Source organism: Gorilla gorilla, chromosome 2 (assembly GCF_029281585.2).
Source record: "Gorilla gorilla gorilla isolate KB3781 chromosome 2, NHGRI_mGorGor1-v2.1_pri, whole genome shotgun sequence".
NCBI lineage: Eukaryota > Metazoa > Chordata > Mammalia > Primates > Hominidae > Gorilla > Gorilla gorilla.
The window spans coordinates 21563163-21585600 of NC_086017.1; the positions used below are offsets into that span (position 1 = coordinate 21563163).

The 22438-nt window shown below is 47.4% G+C and overlaps 1 protein-coding gene across 1 annotated transcript in view; it reads right to left on the bottom strand.

The window, feature by feature from the left end:
- Positions 1-537: 537 nt before the first annotated feature.
- Positions 538-22438, bottom strand: part of TAMM41 (TAM41 mitochondrial translocator assembly and maintenance homolog) — a 110648-nt gene continuing 88747 nt past the window's right edge. The window contains exon 8 of the mRNA XM_055381010.2: positions 538-1400. Coding sequence (XP_055236985.1) covers positions 1300-1400 — 101 coding nt within the window. The 3' untranslated portion in view covers positions 538-1299. The remainder of the gene's footprint in view (positions 1401-22438) is intronic.

The window sequence follows — 22438 nt, forward strand, 5'->3', positions numbered from 1 at the left end:
GAGTGAGATCTTGTCTCTGAAAAAAATTTTAAAATTCTTTTAAAAAGTACATATGGGCTGAGGCAGGCAGATCACTTGAGCTCAGGAGTTTGAGACCAGCCTGGGCAACATGACAAAACCCCATCCCTACAAAAAATACAAAAATTAGCCAGGTGTGGTGGCGGGCACCTATAGTCCCAGCTACTTGGGGGTGCTGAGGCGGGAGGATCACTTGAGCTTGGGAGGTGGAGACTGCAGTGAGCTGTGTTCATGTCACTGCACTCCAGCCTGGGTAACAAAGTGATACCTTATTTCAAAAAGGAAACAAAAAAGAAAGTAAATATGTAGTGAATCAGGTGCCCTAGAGAATAATGGAGAAAGTGCCTGGGAAGTCAAGGGTAGGATTAGTAGAAACAGAAAGACTTCTATAATAAGGCAACATTTGAGCAGGAAGGTGAAGGAAGTTGAGGGAGCACGTGTATATAATGAGGGAAGAATGTGATGTGCCAGGTGAGGGCGCAGCAGGTGCACAGGCCCAGAGGTAGGAGAGTACCCAGCATGTTTCCAAACCACGCAGGGGCCCAGCGTGGCTGCAGTGGGGTTGGAATGAGAGATTCAAATGGGGTTAGGGGTTGAGATCAGAGAGGCAGGGGGTGAATAGATCATGCAGTAGCCAAAGCAAAGGGGTTTTCTCCAACACCTTCATGTAACTGGAGAAGGGAGAAAAACAAACCTATTTCCTCGTGCAGAAATCTCTCCAAAGAGAGCAATGTACAATATCAGGAACTTCCTGTGTAGTTTCCAATGAAACACTTTCAAAGTGGAGGATTTGCAGCCCAAATAAGAAAGGGTAACCATCTCATAATGTGGAGTACAGAATACACAATCTCTCCTCGTGCAGCAGTTTTCTTCACAGTTAATTGCAGCCACATGTGCCCATGGAAAGGAAGCATTTTTAGCAAGTACTATCAGAGACCTGGGCAGGCGCTTCCCATCCCTCATGCTCAGAGCAAAACCAATCATGTGATTAGCTCAGGAGGATGGGAATGTAACAGTGCTATAATGATAAATACTCTGTTTTCTGAATTTCAATTCCAAAATCTGAGCAAGATGCCTTTTATTAGCTTGTTTTGATAAATGTCAGAAGCAGCAGGTTTAAATCAAGGAAGACACAGTTTCTCATGGTTTCTGTTAGGTTACCTTGGGCAGTTCCTCCTGATAGGCCCACTGTAGTGAGGGTCATGAAACAAAAATACCAAGGATGGCGTCTGGGTCTTTTATCGCTGCTCTTGATCACAGCGGGCCTCAGTGCACCCTGCTTCAGCAATTACCACAAACGCGTGGGCAGGACTTCAGAGTGGCTGCTCGCCAGTTTATCTCATTTAATGCTGGCATCCCTGGAACTGGTCCCATTTTCTGTTCTATACAAGAGGGTATAGAGTGAATATTGGTGTGGGTTTGGCTCCCAAGCGTCTGGCCACTCTTCCTATTTAGGGGAAATTCTTCTGTAGACTTGGTCTACAGAAGCCAAAGGGAGCTGGATAATCCCTCCCTGGGGCTAAGACACAGGCTCAGCCAACTGGATGCACCTGCCCAGGACCAGAACTCTTCAGGGGATGATTCGAAGGCTTGGTGGTGGCAACATCAAGAGTCCAGGAATGGCAGTGCCCAGGCGCAGTGCAGGGAGAGTCAGGAGTCCGTCTGCACCAGATGGCTCCCGGGGCAGCCCTGGCCACCTTCTCTAGCTCCTGACCACTTTCTCAGGCTGATTCTCCAGCCTTCCCATCTGTTCTTCAGCCACCCAACACCCAGCCAGTGGGCTCCGTTTCTGCTTACCTTAACCAGAGACCACTCCTGTTGTCTATAACCCAGAACCCTGGCTTAATCTTAAGTAATTTCCAGACACCCACCCCCACCTGCCCCCCGCATTAAAGAACAGAAATTCCTGTTGGCTTACATTATTATTATTATTATTATTATTATTATTATTATCATCATCATTATTATTTTGAGACAGAGTTTCACTCTTCTTGCCCAGGCTGGAGTGCAATGGCACGATCTCGGCTCACTGCATCCTCCGCCTCCCAGGTTCAAGCGATTCTCCTTCCTCAGCCTCCAGAGTAGCTGGGATTACAGGCACCCACCACCACGCCCAGCTAATTTTGTATTTTTAGTAGAGATGGGGTTTCTCCATGTTGGTCAGGTTGGTCTCGAACTCCTGACCTCAGGTGATCCGCCCGCCTCGGCCTCCCAAAGTGCTGGGATTACAGGTGTGAGCCACCATGCCCAGCCAGCTTACATTATTTTTGTTATCATGTAACTCAAATATGTATATCATCAAACTAAATATAAACTCCTTAGAGGCTTGTAGCTTTTAAGCAGCTATAAAACACAAACACATTTGCAGGCAAAACACAAGCAATACACAAGCAAAGTTGAAATTAACAATATTAACTTGACATGACAGATGATGCGATTTTGTGAAACTAAATAGCTGTTCCAAATGGAGATATGGAGCTGACTGGTCGCTGGGCTCCTGTGGTTTTCTTATTGCCATGGGCCATTTGACAACGTAACTCTTCCACTTTTCTTCTCCATTCAAACCACTGTGCACACTTCATTCACACCACACGTTACTCACAAATGAAAACTGCTGCTGCTCTTATGTCATTTAGCTAGGACAATTAAAATTGTTCCAGGTGGCCCCAATGCCACTGTAAACACAAAGGCAAAAGCAGAGCTTGAAATTAGATGAAAAGGTCGTTCAGATGAGCCACGACTTGAACATGTCCATTTTTAAAAGAACATCAAAAATATTAACTTTTTAAACATCTCATAGAAAACCATAAATTCCTAAGAGTACATTTGTAAACTCCAGTTTCAGAAATCATGAGAAAGTAATTAGGAGCATAAGCCATGGAGTTAAAAAAAGAAAATCCTGGTTTTGAATCCCAACTCAACCCCTTTGCTCGTCTTAGAACCTTGAACAAGTTATTGAGTATCTCTGAGCCTTAATTTTCTTACCTGTGAAATGGAACAATAATACCCATCTTTTAGGAAAGTTGTATTAAACAAGATGATGTGTGTAACTGGTCAATACGTGGTGCTAGTTATTGTTCCCGATGTCCTATTCAACTTTCAAATTGGCTAATGTTTTTGCCTGGTTCATACAGCCAGCTGGCCACAGAGACAGCGCTGGAACCAGAGCTCTAAGCCCTGGCCCTTAGGAGTACCCACCGACCTTTTAGGGCTGTGCTCAGAGGGAGTTGCTGTATCCGAGGGGTTTATACTCTGTAGAGAATCACTCCATTCCTGGGTAATTCTGTGGATGATCCTCCCCAAAAAATGAATCCCACTTTCCCCCTACTTGACAACTTCTGTCCATCCCCTATTCCTCATACCTGTGGTTCTCACAGTGGGGTTTCCTGACCAGCAGGAGACATGGCAGAAACGCAAATGCAGATTCTCAGGCCTCGTCCCACACATACTCAGTGGGTGGTGGCACCCAGCAGCCTGTGTTTCGGCAAGCCCCCGCTTGACCCTGACACAGGCTGAAGTTTGAGAATTACTGCATTCTAGGACCAAGTCCAAGTTCTTAGCACAGCATCCAATGCTGCCTGTTCTGGGCCCAGCCCACCTTTTGGCCCCTTCACCCATCACTCCTGAAAGCACCTTCCACTCCAGCGACATTAGACTCTACTCTCTCATGTCTCCAACATGACAAGCCCTTTTGTGCCTCTATGCTTTGGTGTATGCAGGGCAGTTCCCTCTACTGGGCATTTCTTCAAAAGGTCTCCTTCTCTTTGAACCCTTCCCTGATTGCTTAAGGCTGAATCTGTGGCTCTCCAACTTTTCTGTCACCTTCTATTACTACCACAGTTACCAGGCCGTACTGTCACCAGAGTTACATTCTTGCCTCCTCCCCTAGATGATAAGGTCCTTGTGTTTGCAGCAGCTAGTGACCAATCCATATCCACTCTCCCCTTGCCCTAATCAGAGAATCTGGATTTCCCAGCTCCCTTGCAGACAAGAGTAGTCAAATGACTAAGTTCTGGGCAATGAGATGTGAGCAGAAGCTGATGGCTCCAGCTCCCAGGGGCTGGCTCTTCCCTCCTGCCTCCTTACAGTGAGTGGACATGCCGTGGCCATCTTGCAACCATGCAGTGAACTTAAGGATAGAAGATGCGTTAAGGGCTGGGTGCGGTGGCTCACTCCTATAATCCCAGCTACTCGGGTGGCCGAGGAGGGAGAATTGCTTGGACCCGGGAGGTGGAGGTTGCAGTGAGCCAAGACAACACCACTGCACTACTGCACTCCAGCCTGGGCAACAGAACAAGACTCCATCTCAAAAAAAAAAAAAAAAGAGACATGTTAAGGATGGAGCAAAAAGATGAGTGAGGATACTGGATATTCAGGATGTTGTATGCTCACTGCACCAACTCTGGACCTTTATCCCCAGACTACAGGTTCCCACAGACTCAAACAAATTCCTTTCTTATTGGAGCCATTGTTTTTTTCCCCCAGCTTCTAACAATGCAGTCTCAGGGGCAAGACTGTGTTTTATTCACTGCAGAATCCAGTGCCTGGCACAGAGCCTGACTCACAGCAGATGCTTCACGCATGTTTTTGGAAGGAAGGAAAGAATGAACCCTTCCTTATTATTTCTGCCACAAGAGGAATCAGAGCTCATGTATTGGGCCTAAAATTACTTTCTTGGAGACTCTGGAAAACCACATAAGGCAAAAAACAAAACAAAACACCCCAGATCTTTTACATTTTATTTTAAACTAAAATGTCATAGTTTTAACTTAAACCAGAATAATATTATCCCACCATTGGACAGAAAATAGGTGTTAAGTGAAGACGCGTGTCATTACTGCTGCAAATCCCTCAATAGTTGCTCACAGCCCTTAAAATAAAGTCCCAAATCCCTAGTGTTTTCTGGCTTCTCACTGCTTTTTCTTTCTTTTTTTAAGTGGATATAATTGCAGATTCATAGGTGGTTATAACAGATGATACAGACGGGTCCCATGTATCCTCTGTACCATTTGCCCCAGTGGAAACATCTTGCACAACTCTGGTACAACATCACAAGCAGGATATTGCCATTGACATAATCCACCGATCTTGGTTTTCCCCAGTTTTACTTGAATTCATGTATGTGTATATGCATATTTGTGCATGTGTGTGTCCTAGTCCTTTTATGCTGCTATGACAAAATACCTTAGACTGGTAATTTCTTTTTCTTCTTCTTCTTTTTTGAGATGGAGTTTTGTTCTTGTTGCCCAGGCTAGAGTGCAATGGTGTGATCTTGGCTCACCGCAACCTCCGCCTCCTGGGTTCAAGCCTCCCGACTAGCTGGGATTAGGGGCGCCCACCACTGCGCCTGGCAAATTTTTGTATTTTTAGTAGAGACGGGGTTGCACCATGTTGGCCAGGCTGGTCTCGAACTCCTGACCTCAGGTGATCTGCCCGCCTTGGCCTTCCAAAGTGCTGGGATTACAGGCGTGAGCCACTGTGCCCAGCCTGACTGGTAATTTCTAAGGAACAGAAATTCATTTCTTACCGTTCTGGAGGCTGAAGTCAAATATCAGGGCTCCAGGCTGGGCGTGGTGGCTCACGCCTGTAATCCCAGCACTTTGGGAGGCTGAGGTGGATGGATCATGAGGTCAGGAGTTCGAGACCAACCTGGCCAACATGGTGAAACCCCGTCTCTACTAAAAATACAAAAATTAGCCAGGCGTGGTGGCACATGCCTATAATCTCAGCTACTCGGGAGGCTGAGGCAGGAGAATAGCTTGAACCTGGGAGGCAGAGGTTGCAGTGAGCCGAGATCACACCATTGCACTCCAGCCTGGGACAGAGCGAGACTCCGTCTCAAAAAAAAAAAAAAAAAAACAAAAAACCAGGGCTCTGGCACCGGTGTCTGGTGTGGGCTAGTTTCCAAGATGGTGCCCTGTTGCTCCGTCCCCACACAGCAGAAGGTGGAAGGACAAGAGAGCTGAATTCACTCCTTTAAGCACGACCACAAGGGCACTGAATCCCATTCGTGAAAGTGGACTCCTCATGACTCAGTCACCTCCTAAAGTCCCCACCTCTTAATACCATCACCTTGGGGACTAAGTTATCCCCTTATCCTCAGAGGATACATCCCAAGACCCCCAGAGGATGCCTGAAACCGTGGCGATCAGAACACATTTCTCTTCATGTCTTCCACCCACTAACTAAGCACTTATCATTCACTGTGGCCATAACTTTTGCGGTTTGAAGTGCAACAGCAAAACCAGCACAAATTTCTTTTTCCTTGTCCCCAATTTCATGGGGAGAAAATTTGTTTTTACCATAGATCTTGGCAACTTCAGCATATGATTTTTTTGTTCTTTCTTTCTTATGTTGGGAACTTTCACCTTGTCACTTAAGTGGCTTCTCTTTGGACTATCCCAATTGCCAGCATCACTACTCTGGTGCTTAAGGTCGTTATTAAGTAAAATAAGGGTTACTTGAACACAAGCACTGAGATACCTGACAGTCAATCTGATAACCCAGATGGCTACTAGATGACTAACGGGCAGGGAGCGTCTGCAGCATGGATATGCTGGACAAAGAGACTATTCACGTCCTGAGCAGAATGGCACAAAATTCCATCATGCTGCTCACAACAGCAATTGGTTTAAAGGGTATGGGATTTTCCATTTAACACTGACCTTGGCAAATAAATAAGGGGGTCTACCCATATGAATTTTAGAGGAACACACACATTTAGACCATAAGAGTGCATGTGTGTATTTAGTTCATGTGAGTAGGCCCATATGTCCAATTCCACAGTCAAGACTCAGAATGTTTCCATCACCACAAAAATCCCTTGGGGTGTTCCTTTGTAACCCCACTCCCCTCCCCTCCCACTGTGCCCTCTCTCCTCATCCCAGACCCCTGACGACCACCAATCTGTTTTCCATTCCTAAATCGTTGCCATTTCAAAATGTTATATGAGTGGAATCATACAGTATGCAACCTTATAGGACTGGCTTCTTTAGCTTGGCCTAATCCCAGTTGTTACAGGCATCAGTAGGCCTTTCCTTTTATCGCGGAGGAATCCTCCATGGGATGGAAGGACCACAGTTTGTTTAACCACTCACGTGCTCACAGACACCGGCACCATTTCCACTTGCTGGCTGCTGCAAATCAAGCTGCTATGAACATTTGCGTATAAGCTTCTATGTGAACATGCCCATTGCTTGCTTTTTTTTTTTTTTTTCCTGAGACAGGGTCTTGCCCTGTTATGCTGGAGGGCAGAGGCATGATCATAGTTCACTGCAGCCTTTAACTCCTGGACTGAAGCAATCATCCTACCTCAGCCTCCTGAATAGCGGGGACTACAGGTGTGCACCACCACACCTGGCTAATTAAAACAATTTTTTTTTTTTTGGTAGAGACAGGGGTCTCGCCATGTTGTCCAGGCTGGTCTCGAACTCCAGGACTCAAATGATCTTCCTGCCTTGGCCTCCCAAAGTGCTGGGATTGCAGGCATGAGTCACTGTGCTCAGCGACCCAGTGCTTTTTGAACCCCTTCCTATGACTGGGGAGCTCTCTCCCTTATAAATGCTGCCTACTAAAGACTAAAGCCAGAAAAACTCGTTTTCCCAACTTCCCTTACATCTGGGGAGTGTAGGCCCCCCCAACCAGACACAGCCACGCAAGATTTTACGCAGAAGTGAGCAGTGTGAGGAAGCAGGCACTCCAAAGAATCCATCTGAAGACAAGGATGAGAGCAGAGGCCACCAAAAACTTTTGGAGATCAGCAATAATGGAGGTTTGCGTGTCCATGTCGCTGAAGCCAGTGAGCTTCGGGGTCTATACCAGCAGAGTGGTGGCAGTGGAGTCTTTGCTGAAAGTCCTGTGGGGTGGTTTGGGCATTGTTTCTGGTCCCATGGTCCTCCAAACCCCATTCTCTGGCCCTTTCAGAGATGTAAACTACCTAATAATCTTTTTTTTTTTTTAAGAGGAAGTCTCGCTCTGTTGCCCAGGCTGGAGTGCAGTCGCACAATCTTAGCTCACTACAACCTCTGCCTCCAGGGTTCAAATGATTCTTGTGCCTCAGCCTCCCAATTAGCTGGGATTATAGGCACCCACCACCATGCCGGGTCAATTTTTGTATTTTTAGCAGAGACGGTGTTTCACCATGTTGGCCAGGCTGGTCTCGAACTCCTGACATCAAGTGATCCACCCGCCTCGACCTCTCAAAGTACTGGGATTACAGGTGTGAGCCACCCTGCCTGGCCCCTAATAATCTTCTGTAAATTTATTTTCTGCCTATATAAGCTGGAGTGGATTCTGTTGTTCACAACTGAGAGCTCTAACCAGCCTCCCTCCATCGCCTCACTTCTGGCCACTCTTACCCTCAGTGCTCCCACTATACAGCACCACTTTCAGTTTCCCGGAGGTACCTTAGGGCATCAGGTGCTTCCCGTGGCACAGTGGAGCCTCTTCACTTACCTGCCTCCCTCATGGAACTGCAGACCTAGTATCCCCAGCCTCTGTCACCCTTCCATTGCCCTCAGTATATGCTCAATCCATGCCCAAATGAACCAATCGCTCATCTTTATCACTGATGAGATAAGAACAAGCCAGTACAACCATAGCCAGTGCTATTATGGTTGCCTTCTCACTCTGCGCTACAGTCCCCTCATCTATAAATGGAGTAACACTTAAAATTTTTTATTTTTTATTTTTTGAGATGGAGTTTTTGCTCTATTGCCCAGGTTGGAGTGCAATGGTGCGATCTCGGCTCACTGCAACCTCCCCCTCCTGGGTTCAAGCGATTCTCCTGCTTCAGCCTCTCAAATAACTGGGATTATAGGTGCCCGCCACCATGCCCAGCTAATTTTTGTATTTTTAGTAGAGATGGGATTTCCCCATGTTGGCCAAGCTGGTCTCGAACTCCTGATCTCAGGTGATCCACCCATCTCGGCCTCCCAAAGAGCTAGGATTACGGGCATGAGCCACCATGCCCGGCCAAGAATAACACTTCCAAGAGAAGCACGGTTTAAAAGTTAGTGGCAGCCGGGCACAGTGGCTCACACCTGTAATCCCTGCACTTTGTGGGGGCCAAGGCTGGTGGATCACAGGATATCAGGACTTTGAGACCAGCCTGGCCAACATGGTGAAACCCCATTTCTACTAAAAAAAGAAAAATTAGCCAGGCATGGTGGCACGCACCTGTAACCGCAGCTACTCAGGAGGTTAAGGTATGAGATTCACTTGAACCCAGGAGGTGGAGGTTGCAGTGAGCTGAGATCCTGCCACTGCACTCCAGGCTAGGCGACAGAGCAAGACTTTGTCTCAGAAAGAAAAGAAAAGAAACAGAAATAAAAGGGAAACAGAAAATAGGTTGGGCATGGTGGCTCACGCCTGTAATCCCAACACTTCAGGAGGCCAAGGCAAGAGGATTCCTTGAGCCCAGAAGTTCAAGACCAGACTGAGCAACACTGCAAGACCTCATCTCTACAGGTAATTTTTTTTTTTGAGATGGAGTCTTGCTCTGTTGCCCAGGCTGGAGTATAGTGGTGCGATCTCGACTCACTGCAACCTCCACCTCCCAGGTTCAAGCGATTCTCCCGCCTCAGCCGCCTGAGTACCTGGGATTACAGGTGCCCACCACCACGCTCGGTTAATTTTGTATTTTTAGTAGAGACGGGGTTGCACCATGTTGGCCAGTCTGGTCTCCAACTCCTGAACTCAGGTGATCTGCCCGCCTCAGCCTGCCAAAGTGCTGGGATTACAGGCATGAGCCACCACACCCGGCCTACAAATAATTTTTTAAAATTAGCCAGGTGTGATGGTGCACACCTGTAGTCCCAGCTGGGGGAGGCTGAGGCTAGAGGATCACTTGAGCACAGGAGGTCTAGGGTGCAGTGAGCCGTGATCATGCCACTGCACTCCAACTTGGACAACAGAGTGAGACCCTGTCTCAAAAAATAAATCAATAAAAGGGGAACTCAAAGAGATATTAGTATATCCATGCTCATAGAAGCATTATTCACAATAGCCAAAAGGTGGAAGCAAAGCAAATGCGCATTGATAAATGAATGGATAAAAAAACTGATCTATGCATACCACGGAATATTATTCTATCTTAAAAAGGAAGTGAATTCTGACACATGCTACAACATGGATGAATTTTGAGGACATTATGCTAAGTGAAATAAACTAGTCACAAAAAAACCAAATATGGTATATTTCCACATCTATGAGGTACCTAGAGTAGTCAAATTCATAGAGACAGAAAGTAGAATAGCGGTTGCCAGGAGCTGTGGGAAGAGGAAATGGGAAGTTATCATTTAATGGGTACAGAGTTTCAGATGTGCAAGATGAAGAAAGATCTGTGGATACATGGTGGTGATACGGGCATAGCTGTGTGAATGTATTTAACGCCACTGAACTGTACACTGAAAAATGATCAAGATGCTAAATTTGAAGTTATACCTATTTTATCAGAATTTTTTAAACATTAGTGGTAAACTACACTTCATATTCACTGAAATGGCTAAAAGTAAAAAAGCCTGACAATACCAAGTGTTGACAAAGATCTGAAGAAACTGGAACTCTCATATACCGTTTGGCACTTTTTATAAACATTTAAAAATTTAGGCCGGGCGTGGTGGCTCACACCTGTAATCCCAGCACTTCGGGAGGCCAAGGCAGGTGGATCACGAGGTCAGGAGATCGAGACCATCCCGGCTAACACAGTGAAACCCCGTCTCTACTAAAAATACAAAAAAGTTAGTCGGGAGTGGTGGCGGGCGCCTGTAGTCCCAGCTACGCTGAAGGCTGAGGCAGGAGAATGGCGTGAACCCAGGAGGCGGAGCCGAGATCACACCACTGCACTCCAGCCTGGGCGACAGAGTGAGACTCTCTCTCAAAAAAAAAAAAAAAAAAAAAAAAAAAAGAATTTAAACATGCACTTACCATATGACGCCAGAAGTGTACAGTGAGCTGTTTACCCAAGAGAAATGTAATGTTACTAGAAGACTTGTGCACAAATGTCAGAGCGGCTTTACCAATAAGAGCCAGAAGCTGAAAATAAGTTAAATGTCCATCAACAGAGGGACATCAAGAGATAAACAAATTGGGGAATATTCCTACGATGAAATACTACTGAGCAATAAAAGAACTACTGATACACACAACATGGGGGAATCTCAGAAACACTATGCTGGGGAAAAAAAAACATATATCAGAGGCTATATATTCTAGGATTGCTCTTTATTTATTTATTTATTTTTAAGGCAGAGTCTCTCTCTATTGCCCATGTTGGAGTGCAGTGGTACAATCACAGCTCACTGCAGCCTCAAATGATCCTCCTGCCTCAGCCTCCCGAGTAGCTGGGACTACAGGTGCACACCACCATGCCCAGCTAATTTTTTGTATTTTTTGTAGAGACAGGGTCTCAGTATGTTGCCTAGGCTCCTCTCGAACCCCTGGGCTCAAGTGATCCTCCTGCCTCGACCTCCCAATGCACTGGGATTACAGGCATGAGCCACTGTGCCAGGCCCATGCTGTATGATTCCATCTATATCTAGAAATTCTAGAAAAGACAAATCTAATCTGTGGTGATAGATATTAGATCAGTGGTTACCTGGAATAGGGCTTAGGAGAGAAAGACTACAAAGACGTGTGGTAGAACTTTATTTATTTATAAGACGGAGCCTCCCTCTGTCGCCCAGGCTGGAGTGCGGTGGTGTAATCTCTGCTCACTGTAGCCTCTGCCTCTCAGGTCCCAGCAATTCTCCTGCCTCAGCCTCCCGAGTAGCTGGGACTACAGGCGCACGCCACCATGCCTGGCTAATTTTTGTATTTTTAGTAGAGACGGGGTTTCGCCATGTTGGCCAGCTGGTCTCCAACTCCTGAACTCAGATGGTCCACCCGCCTTGGCCTCCCAAAGTGCTGGGATTACAGGCATGAGCCACCATGCCCGGCCAGTGTGATGGAACTTTCTAGACTGGTAGAAATAATTTATATGTTGATTGGTGGTTACATAGGTATATGTGATTGTCAAAAGTCTTTGAACTGCACACTTAAAATATATCTAAATTATACTTCAAAGATGGGGCACGGTGACTCACACCTGTAATCCCAGAACTTCAGGAGGCCGAGGTGGGATGATCGCTTGAGCCCAGGAGTTCAAGACCCCTGGGCAATATAGCGAGACTCCATCCCTACAAAAAATTCCAAAAAACTAGCTGGGTATGGTGGTGTGCGCCTGTAGTCCCAGCTACTCAGGAGGCTGTGGGAGGACTGCCTGAGCCCAGGAGGTTGAGGCTGCAGTGTGCTATTATTGTGCCACTGTACTCCAGCCTAGGTGACAGAATGAGACCCTGTCTCAAAAAAATTAAAAAATAAAAAATAAGTTATACTTCAATAAAGTTGAAAAAATATTAGTGGGATGCAGATGAGAAGAGTCTATTCAAGTCTATTCAATATTTACTATTTATTTATTTATTTTTTGAGACAGGGTCTTGCTCTATCCCCTAGGCTGGGGTGCAGTGGTTCAATCTCAGCTCACTGCAACCTCTGCCTCCTGGCCTCAAGAGATCCTCCCACCTCAGCCTCCCGAGTAGCTGGGACTACAGGCGCACACCACTATGCCTGGCTAATTTTTGTATTTTTTGTAGAGATAAGGTTTCTCTATGTTGTCCAGGCTGGTCTCAAACTCCTGGACTCAAGCAATCCACCTGCCTTAGCCTCCCAAAGTGTTGGGATTACAGGCGGGAGCCACCACGCCCAGCCTCTATTCAGTATTTATGAATCAAACACGAGTATCTCCCTCTTCAGCCTCAAAGTAATTCACATGTCTCATATTAATGTTATTAATATTTTCTATACTCTTTTATTTATTTATTTATTTATTTTTTGAGATGGAGTCTCACTCTATCACCCAGGCTGGGGTGCAGTGGCGTGATCTCGGCTCACTGCAACCTCTGCCTCCCAGGTTCAAACAATTCTCATGCTTCAGCCTCCGAGTAGCTGGAACTACAGGCGGCTGCCACCACGTCTGGCTTTTTTTTTTTTTTTTTTTTTGTATTTTTAGTACAGTGCAGTGGTGTAATCCCTCCTACCTCACCCTCCCAAGTAGCTGGGACCACAGGCATACACCACCACGGCTGGCTCTTTTATTTTTAGTAGAGAGGGGGGGTTTCACCACGTTGCCCAGGCTGGTCTCAAATTCCTGACTTCAAGTGATCTGCCCCCCTCAGCCTCCCAAAGTGCTGGAATTACAGGCGTGAGCCACTGCACCTGGCCTGTTTTTTGTACTCTTAAATGCAGCAGTGAAATAACAGAGAAAGAAAAGGAACAGAAACTGACATTTTTGAGAGCTTTACTTTCTGTAGGCGCTATCAGAGGGGTCATGTGGATGGTGTGGTGGAGAATGTGAGATTTGTATCTGTGACAATGAGAGCCTGGAGGTCCCAGGGGGTCCTGCTTGGAACTTTCCCATGTGCTATCATTTAACCCTCAACACCCTAGGAAGTAGTTGGTTTTTTTTTTTTTTTTTTTTTGAGATGGAATCTCACTCTGTCACCCAGGCTGGAGTGCAGTGGTGCCATCTTGGCTCACTGCAACCTCTGCCTCCTGGGTTCAAGTGATTCTCCTGCCTCAGCCTCTCAAATAGCTGGGATTACAGGCATGCACCACCATGCCTGGCTAATTTTTGTATTTTTAGTAGAGATGGGGTTTTGCTATGTTGGCCAGGCTGGTCTCGAACTCCTGACCTCAAGTGATCTGCCCACCTTGGCCTACCAAAGTGCTGGGATTACAGGCATGAGCCACTGCGCCCTGCTAGAAATGGATTTTTATTGCACTCATGTTTACAGTTGAGCAAAGAGGCTCGGATTTGTTAAATTACTTCCTTGTCACATAGCCAGTAAGTGATGGAACCAGGACTTGAACCTGAAGGTGTCTCTAGAGTCCATAATCTTTTGACTACAAAACTGGACACTGGAATCTTGTATTCATAATCCTTGGGTCCTGGCCACCAAAGCCTGTTTCCTGTGCTTTACAGTGATCAGGGTCCCCAGGAGAGCCCCCGAATTCTGTGCAACGCCAACCTACATGAGTAAGACATGGGGAAGCCAGTCCATTGTTTAGTACTAGAGTTGCTCAGTCTCTGTTGACTGACCTTTCTTTCTGTTCTCTTTCTTTCCTTATTTATTTAGTTGTGTTCAACACAAATCAATTCCATACCATGAAGTTACCATGAATCAGAGCATAAATACACAAACACAACGTGCAATGAGAAACAGATGCAGGACACCCAGATATGAAGCGGAAGGGAGGGCTCATTCACACCCACAGTGCCTGGAGATCCGCTGGGTCTGCTTGTTCGCATGTTGGCTTCTAGGGATGGCAGAGCTGGCTTTGGTTAATGAGACCCACTGTGGCCATTTGGATACCGGAAATCTCTGCATGCATGTGTACTCATGTGAACCAAAGGCTTCATGGAGTGTCTATTTCTTTTTCTTTCTTTTTTTTTTTTTTTTTTGACGGAGTCTTGTTCTGTTGCCCAGGCTGGAGTGCAGTGGCACGATCTGGGCTCACTGCAAGCTCTGCCTCTCGGTTCATGCTATTCTCCTGCCTCAGCCTCCCGAGTAGCTGGGACTACAGGCGCCTGCCACCACGCCCGGCTAATTTTTTGTATTTTTAGTAGAGATGGGGTTTCACTGTGTTAGCCAGGATGGTCTCGATCTCCTGACCTCGTGATCCGCCTGCCTCGGCCTCCCCAAGTGCTGGGATTACAGGTGTGAGCCACTGCGCCCGGTCGGGAGTGTCTATTTCTAAGAAGGTTTCTCTGGACTGGGGCCACTGTGAGATTAACTTTACAGAATTGAGCCTACTTTAGGCTCAAGACTAACCCTCTACAGTAACCCTCAGGTTCTAACCATTGAGGGACAGGGCCTTACTCTGTTGCCAAGGCTGAAGTGCAATGGTGTGATCATGGCTCACTGACTGTAGCCTCGAACTCCTGGGCTTAAGGGATCCTCCTGCCTAAGCTTCTTGAGTAGCAGGGACTACAGGCGCATACCACCATGTGCGGCTAATTTTTACATTTTTTTTGTGGAGATAGGGCCTCACTATGTTGCCCAGGATGGTCTTGAATTCCTGGGCTCAAGCAATTCTCCTGCCTCAGCCTCCCCAAACTCTGGGATTACAGGTGTGAGCCACTGCGCCCAGCTTCCTCTGAAATATTGACTGCTACTGACAGATCTGGAGAATACTGACATCATTCTGGTGGCTGAAGTCTTGTGGCTTGGATTCACATCCTAGCTCAATAAAATCTGTATGAGAGCCTGGGTATCCACAAGCTAAAGTCCAGTCTATCCTCAACTCACCAGGTGCACAGGCTGACAACAGTTTTATTGGTCAGGACTCTTTTTCATTCATAAGGAGAATTTATTGATGCATGGAACTGGCGTGTTCAGAGGGAACCTGCTCTAGATGGGGCTCGCTCCTGTCCCCAGGCCTCCATCCCTCTCTCCTTCTCTCTCCCTTCTGGAGGGCTTTATCTGGCAGTGCCAGGCTGGATAATGTCTAGCCTGGACAATATGCCATCGTCCAGGGAGCACAATGTCAACCACAGGTCCAGGGTGCACACTCTCATCCCACAATGCCCGGAGGAAGAGGAAGAGTCCTTTCCAGAAGCTTACAGATGATACTTTTTTTTTTTTTTTTTTTTGACACAGAGTCTCACTCTATTGCCCAGGCTGGAGCGCAGTGGCGTGATCTCAAATCACTGCAACCTCCGCCTCCCGGGTTCAAGCAATTCTCCTGCCTCAGCCTCCTGAGTAGCTGGGATTACAGGCATGTGCCACCACACCTGGCTAATTTTTGTATTTTCAGTAGAGATCGGGTTTCACCATGTTGGCCAGTCTGCTCTCGAACTCCCGACCTCAAGTGATCTGCCCGCCTCGGCCTCCCAAAGAGCTGGGATTACAGGCATGAACCACCGCGCCTGGCCAAGACTTTTCCTTATGAGCCCAAGCAGCATCTTCTTGGACATCCTTAGCTCTGATTTGGCCCCACGAATAGCACTGAGCCAAATGCCTTGGGAGGTAACCCTGATGTTGTGTCCAGTCAGAGCCTGCCGTGCTGGGGCCAGGCCTACCGAACCTCATGGTTGAGAATGATAGAGAATGAATCTCTCTGAGGACAACCAGGGCACTGTTGGCAGAAGACGGGGCCAACCCTGGAGGGCCACCAGCGTATTTCCTCCAGAGCTGCATCCTCCTTACCTTGAACTGACTGGCTTACCCCCGAAGTGTGTCAAGTCTGGACATTGCTCAGGCCTTAGATTGTGAAACTCCCTGCTGCATTTGCCACTGCTGATCCTTCTTGAAATTCTCTACTTTAATGGTTCTTGACCCTGTCTGTCTTCTGACTACGTTAATGTGGAGAATTTTGCACTTATCGATAGCCAGGGGGTTCAGATATGATGGGTATGAGACTGGGGTAGGGTTCAGGTGTCTGTTTGCTTACAGAGAGTCCTGGGTGACTTTGATGCAAGTAGCTCCAACTAGGAACCACTAGGCTTCAGTGGCATCACCCTCTCCTGGTCCACTGTGCAGGTATTTACTGAGTATGTGAGGGACACTCAGGCAGGTGCTGAGCATCAGAGATGAACAAAACAAGGTCATTGTGTGTCCAGAGTTTGTTCCTTCCGGTGGGTGTGTGGTCTCGCAGACTTCAAGAATGAAGCTGCAGACCTTCGCGGTGAGTGTTACAGCTCTTAAAGGTGGTGTGTCCGGAGTTTCTTCCTTCCAGTAGGTTCGTGGTCTTGCTGACTTCAAGAATGAAGCCATGGACCTCCGCGGTGAGTGTTACAGCTCTCAAAGGTGACACGGGCCCAAAGAGTGAGCAGCAGCAAGATTTATTGTGAAGAGCGAAAGAACAAAGCTTCCACAGCATGGAAGGGGACTTGAGTGGGTTGCTGCTGCTGGTGGGGGGTGGCCAGCTTTTATTCCTTTATTTGTCCCTGCCCACATCCTGCTGGTTGGTCCATTTTACAGAATGCTGATTGGTCCATTTTACAAACCTCTAGCTAGCCACTGAGCACTGATTGGTGCGTTTTACAATCCTAGCTACAGAGTGCTGATTAGGGCATTTTACAATCCTCTTGTAAGACAGAAAAGTTCTCCAAGTCCCCACTCGACCCAGGAAGTCCAGCTGGCTTCACCTCTCAATTGTTCTTACAAATCTTTTTTTTTTTTTTGAGACAGGGTCTTGCTCTCTACCACCCAGGCTTCAGTGCAGCTGTGCAATCATAGCTCACTGCAGCCTCCAATTGCTGGGCTCAAGCGATCCTCCTGCCTGACCCTTCAGAGTAACTGGGACTACAGGTGCTATAGGCGCATGCCACCATGGCTGGTTAATTTTTATTTTTTAATTTTTTGTAGAGATAGGGTCTTGCTATGTTGCCAGGCTGGTCTTGAACTCCTGGGCTCTAGCGATCATCCTGCCTTAGCCTCCCAAACTGCTGAAATTGTAGGTGTTAGCCACCACGCCTGGCCCATATGAAGCTTATATCACAGTGGGGGATGTTGAGAGAGACAACTAAATAAGTACATGTCCGAAGGGGTTCAGATAGTGCTGTGAACTATCAGGATGAAGCTGATAGGAGGAATGAAGAAAGTCAATCAGGATGAAGTGATGGGGGAATGGAGAGCTGTCTTAGATAGGATGCTCAGCACTGGCTGCCCTGGCCAGCGCAGTGGCTCATACCTGCAATCCCAGCACTTTGGGAGTCAGAGGCGGGAGGATCACTTGAGCCCAGGAGTTCAAGACCAGCCTGGGCAACATGGTGAGACCCCCATCTCTACTAAAAATACAAAAAAAGAAAAAATAGTGGGGCATAGTGGTGTGGCCTTGTAGTCCCAGCTACTTGGGAGGCTGAGGTGGGAAGATCATTTGAGCCTGGGAGGCAAAGGATGCAGTGAGCCAAGAATGCACCACTGCACCCCAGCCTGAGTGACATAGCAAGACTGTATCCAAAAAATATAGGCCAGGCGCAGTGGCTCACGCCTGTAATCTCAGCACTTTGGGAGGCCGAGGCATGTGGATCACAAGGTCAGGAGATTGAGACCATCCTGGCTAACATGGTGAAACCCTATCTCTACTAAAAATAAAAATTAAAAAAAAAAAAAAAGTGGGCGTGGTGGCGGGCGCCTGTAGTCCCAGCTACTCGGGAGGCTGAGACAGGAGAATGGCATGGAGACAGGAGGCAGAGCTTGCAGTGAGCTGAGGTTGCGCCACTGCACTCCAGCCTGGGCGACAGAGCAAGACTCCGTCTCAAAAAAAAAATAAAATAAACTGGCTGTCTTGGGAGGTGATGAACTCCAGGAGGAGCAGACCTAAAACAGGAGTGTGCTTGGTGCACCCCAATAAAGAAGGAGGTTGTATGTCTGACGTGAAGAAGGAAGGGCAAGGGGCGAGGAGGCCGATGACAAGATAAAGGGGGCACGGCCAGATCCCACTGAGTGCTTCAGGATGCAGCAAGGAGACCAGATTCATTCTCAGTGCAAGGGGCGGCCTCGTGTTCTCCTCACATCCTTGTCCATCTCTGTTTTTTGCCAGCTGCTGTTTCTCACCTGCTCCTAAGTGCTGCTGTTCTCCCAGTTCCTCTCATTCTACCTGCAGGAATCTTGGTTACTTTCACATGGTAACCGAGACCCCCTGCTCCTCGGCTATGGACTCAGGTATCAAACACTGGCAGGACCCTCTGTCTGTATGTATATCCTGTGGGTTCCTCAAAACTTGCGCAAAGCCACCCAGCATCATCTGTCAATCTCCTCCACTCCCTGTGTCTCCAGCTCAGCTACCAACATGACCCACTACCCAGGCATCTAATCTAGAAACCCAAGTGTCACTATGACTTCCCCCACTCCTCACCAACTACTGCCAATGCATTACCAATTCTTTTTTTAAATTTTTTCTTCTTATTATTTTTTTAGTCAGGGTCTCGCTCTATAACCCAGGCTGGAGTGCAGTGGTGCAATCATGGCTTACTGCAGCCTTGACCTCCTGGATTAAAGTGATTCTCCCACCTCAGCCTCGGAGTAGCTGGTGCAGGCCATCATGTCTGGCTGATTTTTAAAAAAATTTTTTGTAGAGAAGGGGTCTCTTTATGTTGCCCAGGTTGGTTTTGAACTCCTGGGCTTAAGTGATCCTCCTGCCTTGAATTCCCAAAAATGCTGGGATTACAAACATGAGCCACTACATCCAACCACCAACTCTTTTTAACCTCTGCAACATTTCTCAGATCTCTCTTTTTTTTTTTTTTTTTTTTTTTGAGACAGAGTCTTGCTCTGTCACCCACACTGGAGCACAGTGGCATGATCTTCTGCCTCCCTGGCTCAAGTGATTCTCCTGCCTCAGCCTGCCGAGTAAGTGGGATCACAGGCATGAGCCACCATGCCCGACTAATTTTCTGTATTTTTAGTAGAGACAGGGTTTCACCATGTTGGCCAGGCTGGTCTCGAACTCCTGACCTCAGGTGATCCACCCTCCTCGGCCTCCCAAAGTGCTGGGATTACAGGCGTGAGTCACTGCACCTGGCCTCAGATCTCTCTTTTCCTCACTGTCCTTCCTTCTAGGATTCTGAACTGATGACCACAGCTCTTCCCTAGGGAGCTGCAGCAACCCCTAATCAGAGCCCCTGCCCTCAAATACAGGCCTCCCTCCTCCCCTCATCCTGCTCTTCCTGACTTTGGCAGACACCAAAGCCTGGATAACAAAGGGTGGACTCAGGGTAGAAGCAGAGAGGAGACTCGGCCTAACACACACAGGCTTTCTGCATCCAAGGCCACTATCTGGGCTTTGAGAAAAGTCTGTGACGTCTAGATGTCTCTCCCAGCCCCGCAGGCACTGGCATGGGGCCCTCTCACAAAGGACCCAGGAAGAAACTAAGAAGAGTCGGCTTGTGGGGAAGGAATGTGGAAGGACTGAAGGGATTGAGGAAGGCCTGTTGCAGGAGAGAAAGAAGAGGTGATCAAGGCCAGAGGCTTTGTTTCTGAGGGACCGTGGGAGGATGGTACGGGGCTCCAAGCACTGGAGTCAGAGAACACATTCCTGTTACGGAGCTGGGGAAAGGAATTCACACGAGGAGAACTGCTGCCGAGCACTCTGAACATTCTGTGTACTGTCGGGCGGGGATGTCCAGCTTGAACCGAAAAAGAAGGGCATTTCACGTGCCCTTGGTCGTGACCCACATGCACCGGATGGCCAGCACTAAGGCTGCCTGGCAACGTGTCCCTCCCTCCAAGCTCACAGTGCCACAAAGGCCCTATCAGGCTCTGCTCTCCTCCCACACACCTCTCCAGCCTCACCCTCTCACCACTCCCAGAACCGGCTCTTACACTCCTTAGGGTCCCCACATGCCATGCTGTTCTCACTGTCTGCAATGATTTCACCCCATGAAGCACTTCCTCCCTGAGCTTTCTCCTGCCTGCTGTCTGTTCGTCCCGACTGATGTTAGCATGGACGAGTATATATATATAATGGGGGGCAAAACATGTTTGGGCATCACACAGTCTTGGATTAGAATTCCAGCTTTCCTCTACACTCCCTGGATTAGAATTCCAGCTTTCCTCTGCACTCCCTGGATTCGAATTCCAGCTTTCCTCTGCACTCCCTTTAAGACCTTAGCAATCACTGTGTCCATCTTATCGTGAGTGAAATGGAGTTTCTTCCAGGACTATTTGTGGCTCAAATGACTTATATAAAGTGCTCTGCACATAGTAGGTGCTCAATAAATGTTAGCGCTCCTTCTCTGCCCTTGAGGCACTCGATTAATGCTTTTCAATTCTAGAGTCACTGAACAGCTACCATTTATTTGTTGGAAGCTACCAAGTGTCTGGTGGCACTGTCTTTTCTCCTTTTCCATGACCACTCTTACTTATCCTGAGCATGATTCTCTTTTCTCATGCATTGGAACTGATGTGCTGGCCATGCAGAGGAATAGGCAGGACCTATCATTTACTGGGGGTCCACTCTGTGCCTGACCTTCACGAGGTATTTTCCAGATAGTCTCTCAGTTAATATTCACAATGACTCTTTGAGGTTTGTTGTATTAATCACTATCTTTTATATGAGCAAATTGAGACTCTGGGAAGTTAAATAACCTTGCTGAGATTAAACAGCCAGGACTGATAGAGCCAAGATAGAAATCCGGTCTTCTGGGGCCAGGTGTGGTGGCTCATGCCTGTAATCTCAGCACTTTGGGAGGCCGAGGCAGGCAGATCACATGAGGTAGGGAGTTCGAGACCAGCCTGACCAACATGGAGAAATCCCGTCTCTACTAAACATACAAAATTAGCTGGGCGTGGTGGCACATGCCTGTAATCCCAGTTACCTGGGAGGCTGAGGCAGGAGAATTGCTTGAACCTGGGAGGCAGAGGTTGCGGTGAGCTGAGATTGCACCACTGCACTCCAGCCTGGGCAACAAGAGCGAAATTCCGTCTCAAAAAAAAAAAAAGAAAAAAGAAATCCAGTCTTCCAGATTCCAAAGCCCATGTTCTTTCAAATGGACTCCATTTCCTGTCACAAAGGATACTATATACTAGTAACAGTAATAAAAATAGTTAACACTTAGTGATTACATATGGACTGGGAACTATTCTAGCTGAGTACTTGTGTTAATTTAATTAACCTTTGCAAACATCCCATGCCATCGTTCCTATTATTATCCCATTGTACAGATAACTGAGGCACAGAGGGGTTAAACAACCTGCCCAGGTCACTGAGCTGAATCTGTGTGCATAGAAATTACAGTCTTCATTCTATTTTCTTCTTTCAAGCAGCACGGTAAGATCCATGTTCACATGAGAGAGAACAAGTGGAAACATTTTACACACTGTAAAGTGCTTGAGAGATGTTCACTGTTATGTTGAAAGTTGAGTGAGGGGAAATTCTGAGTGGACTCAGAGTTTGAAAACCAGGGAACAAGAGCACTGTTCTGCTGGAACTCTGAGAGTCCAGGGGCGGCCGTCTCCCCAGGAAAGCAGGGTAGAGTCCAAGAATCATGCAGCGGTCAGAGGAACTCAGAGACTGACATTTGTCACCTGTCCCTGGAGAGCTGCAGAACCATAAGCCTTACAAAGATGATTAGCAGCCCACGAGACCACAGACAGCTCTTCCAACCAGCAAACAGAGTTGGCACTCTTGCACAATCCCCTGGGAGTGCGTCACCATGATGTCACCTTGTTTATTCCTCGCGTGGATATTAGGCCCCAATGGGCCTGATGAACTGCCGGCCACAGACAGCAAAATGACAACGCTTTGTAACTTATCCTGGTGCTTTAATCTTTGCTCTGATTCTGCGATTTAGAAGCAATTCTGTGTCACTTCCCCTCAATCACTGGCCATGTCACCATAGCAGTGTAGGGTGACAATCATTCATACAGAAAACATG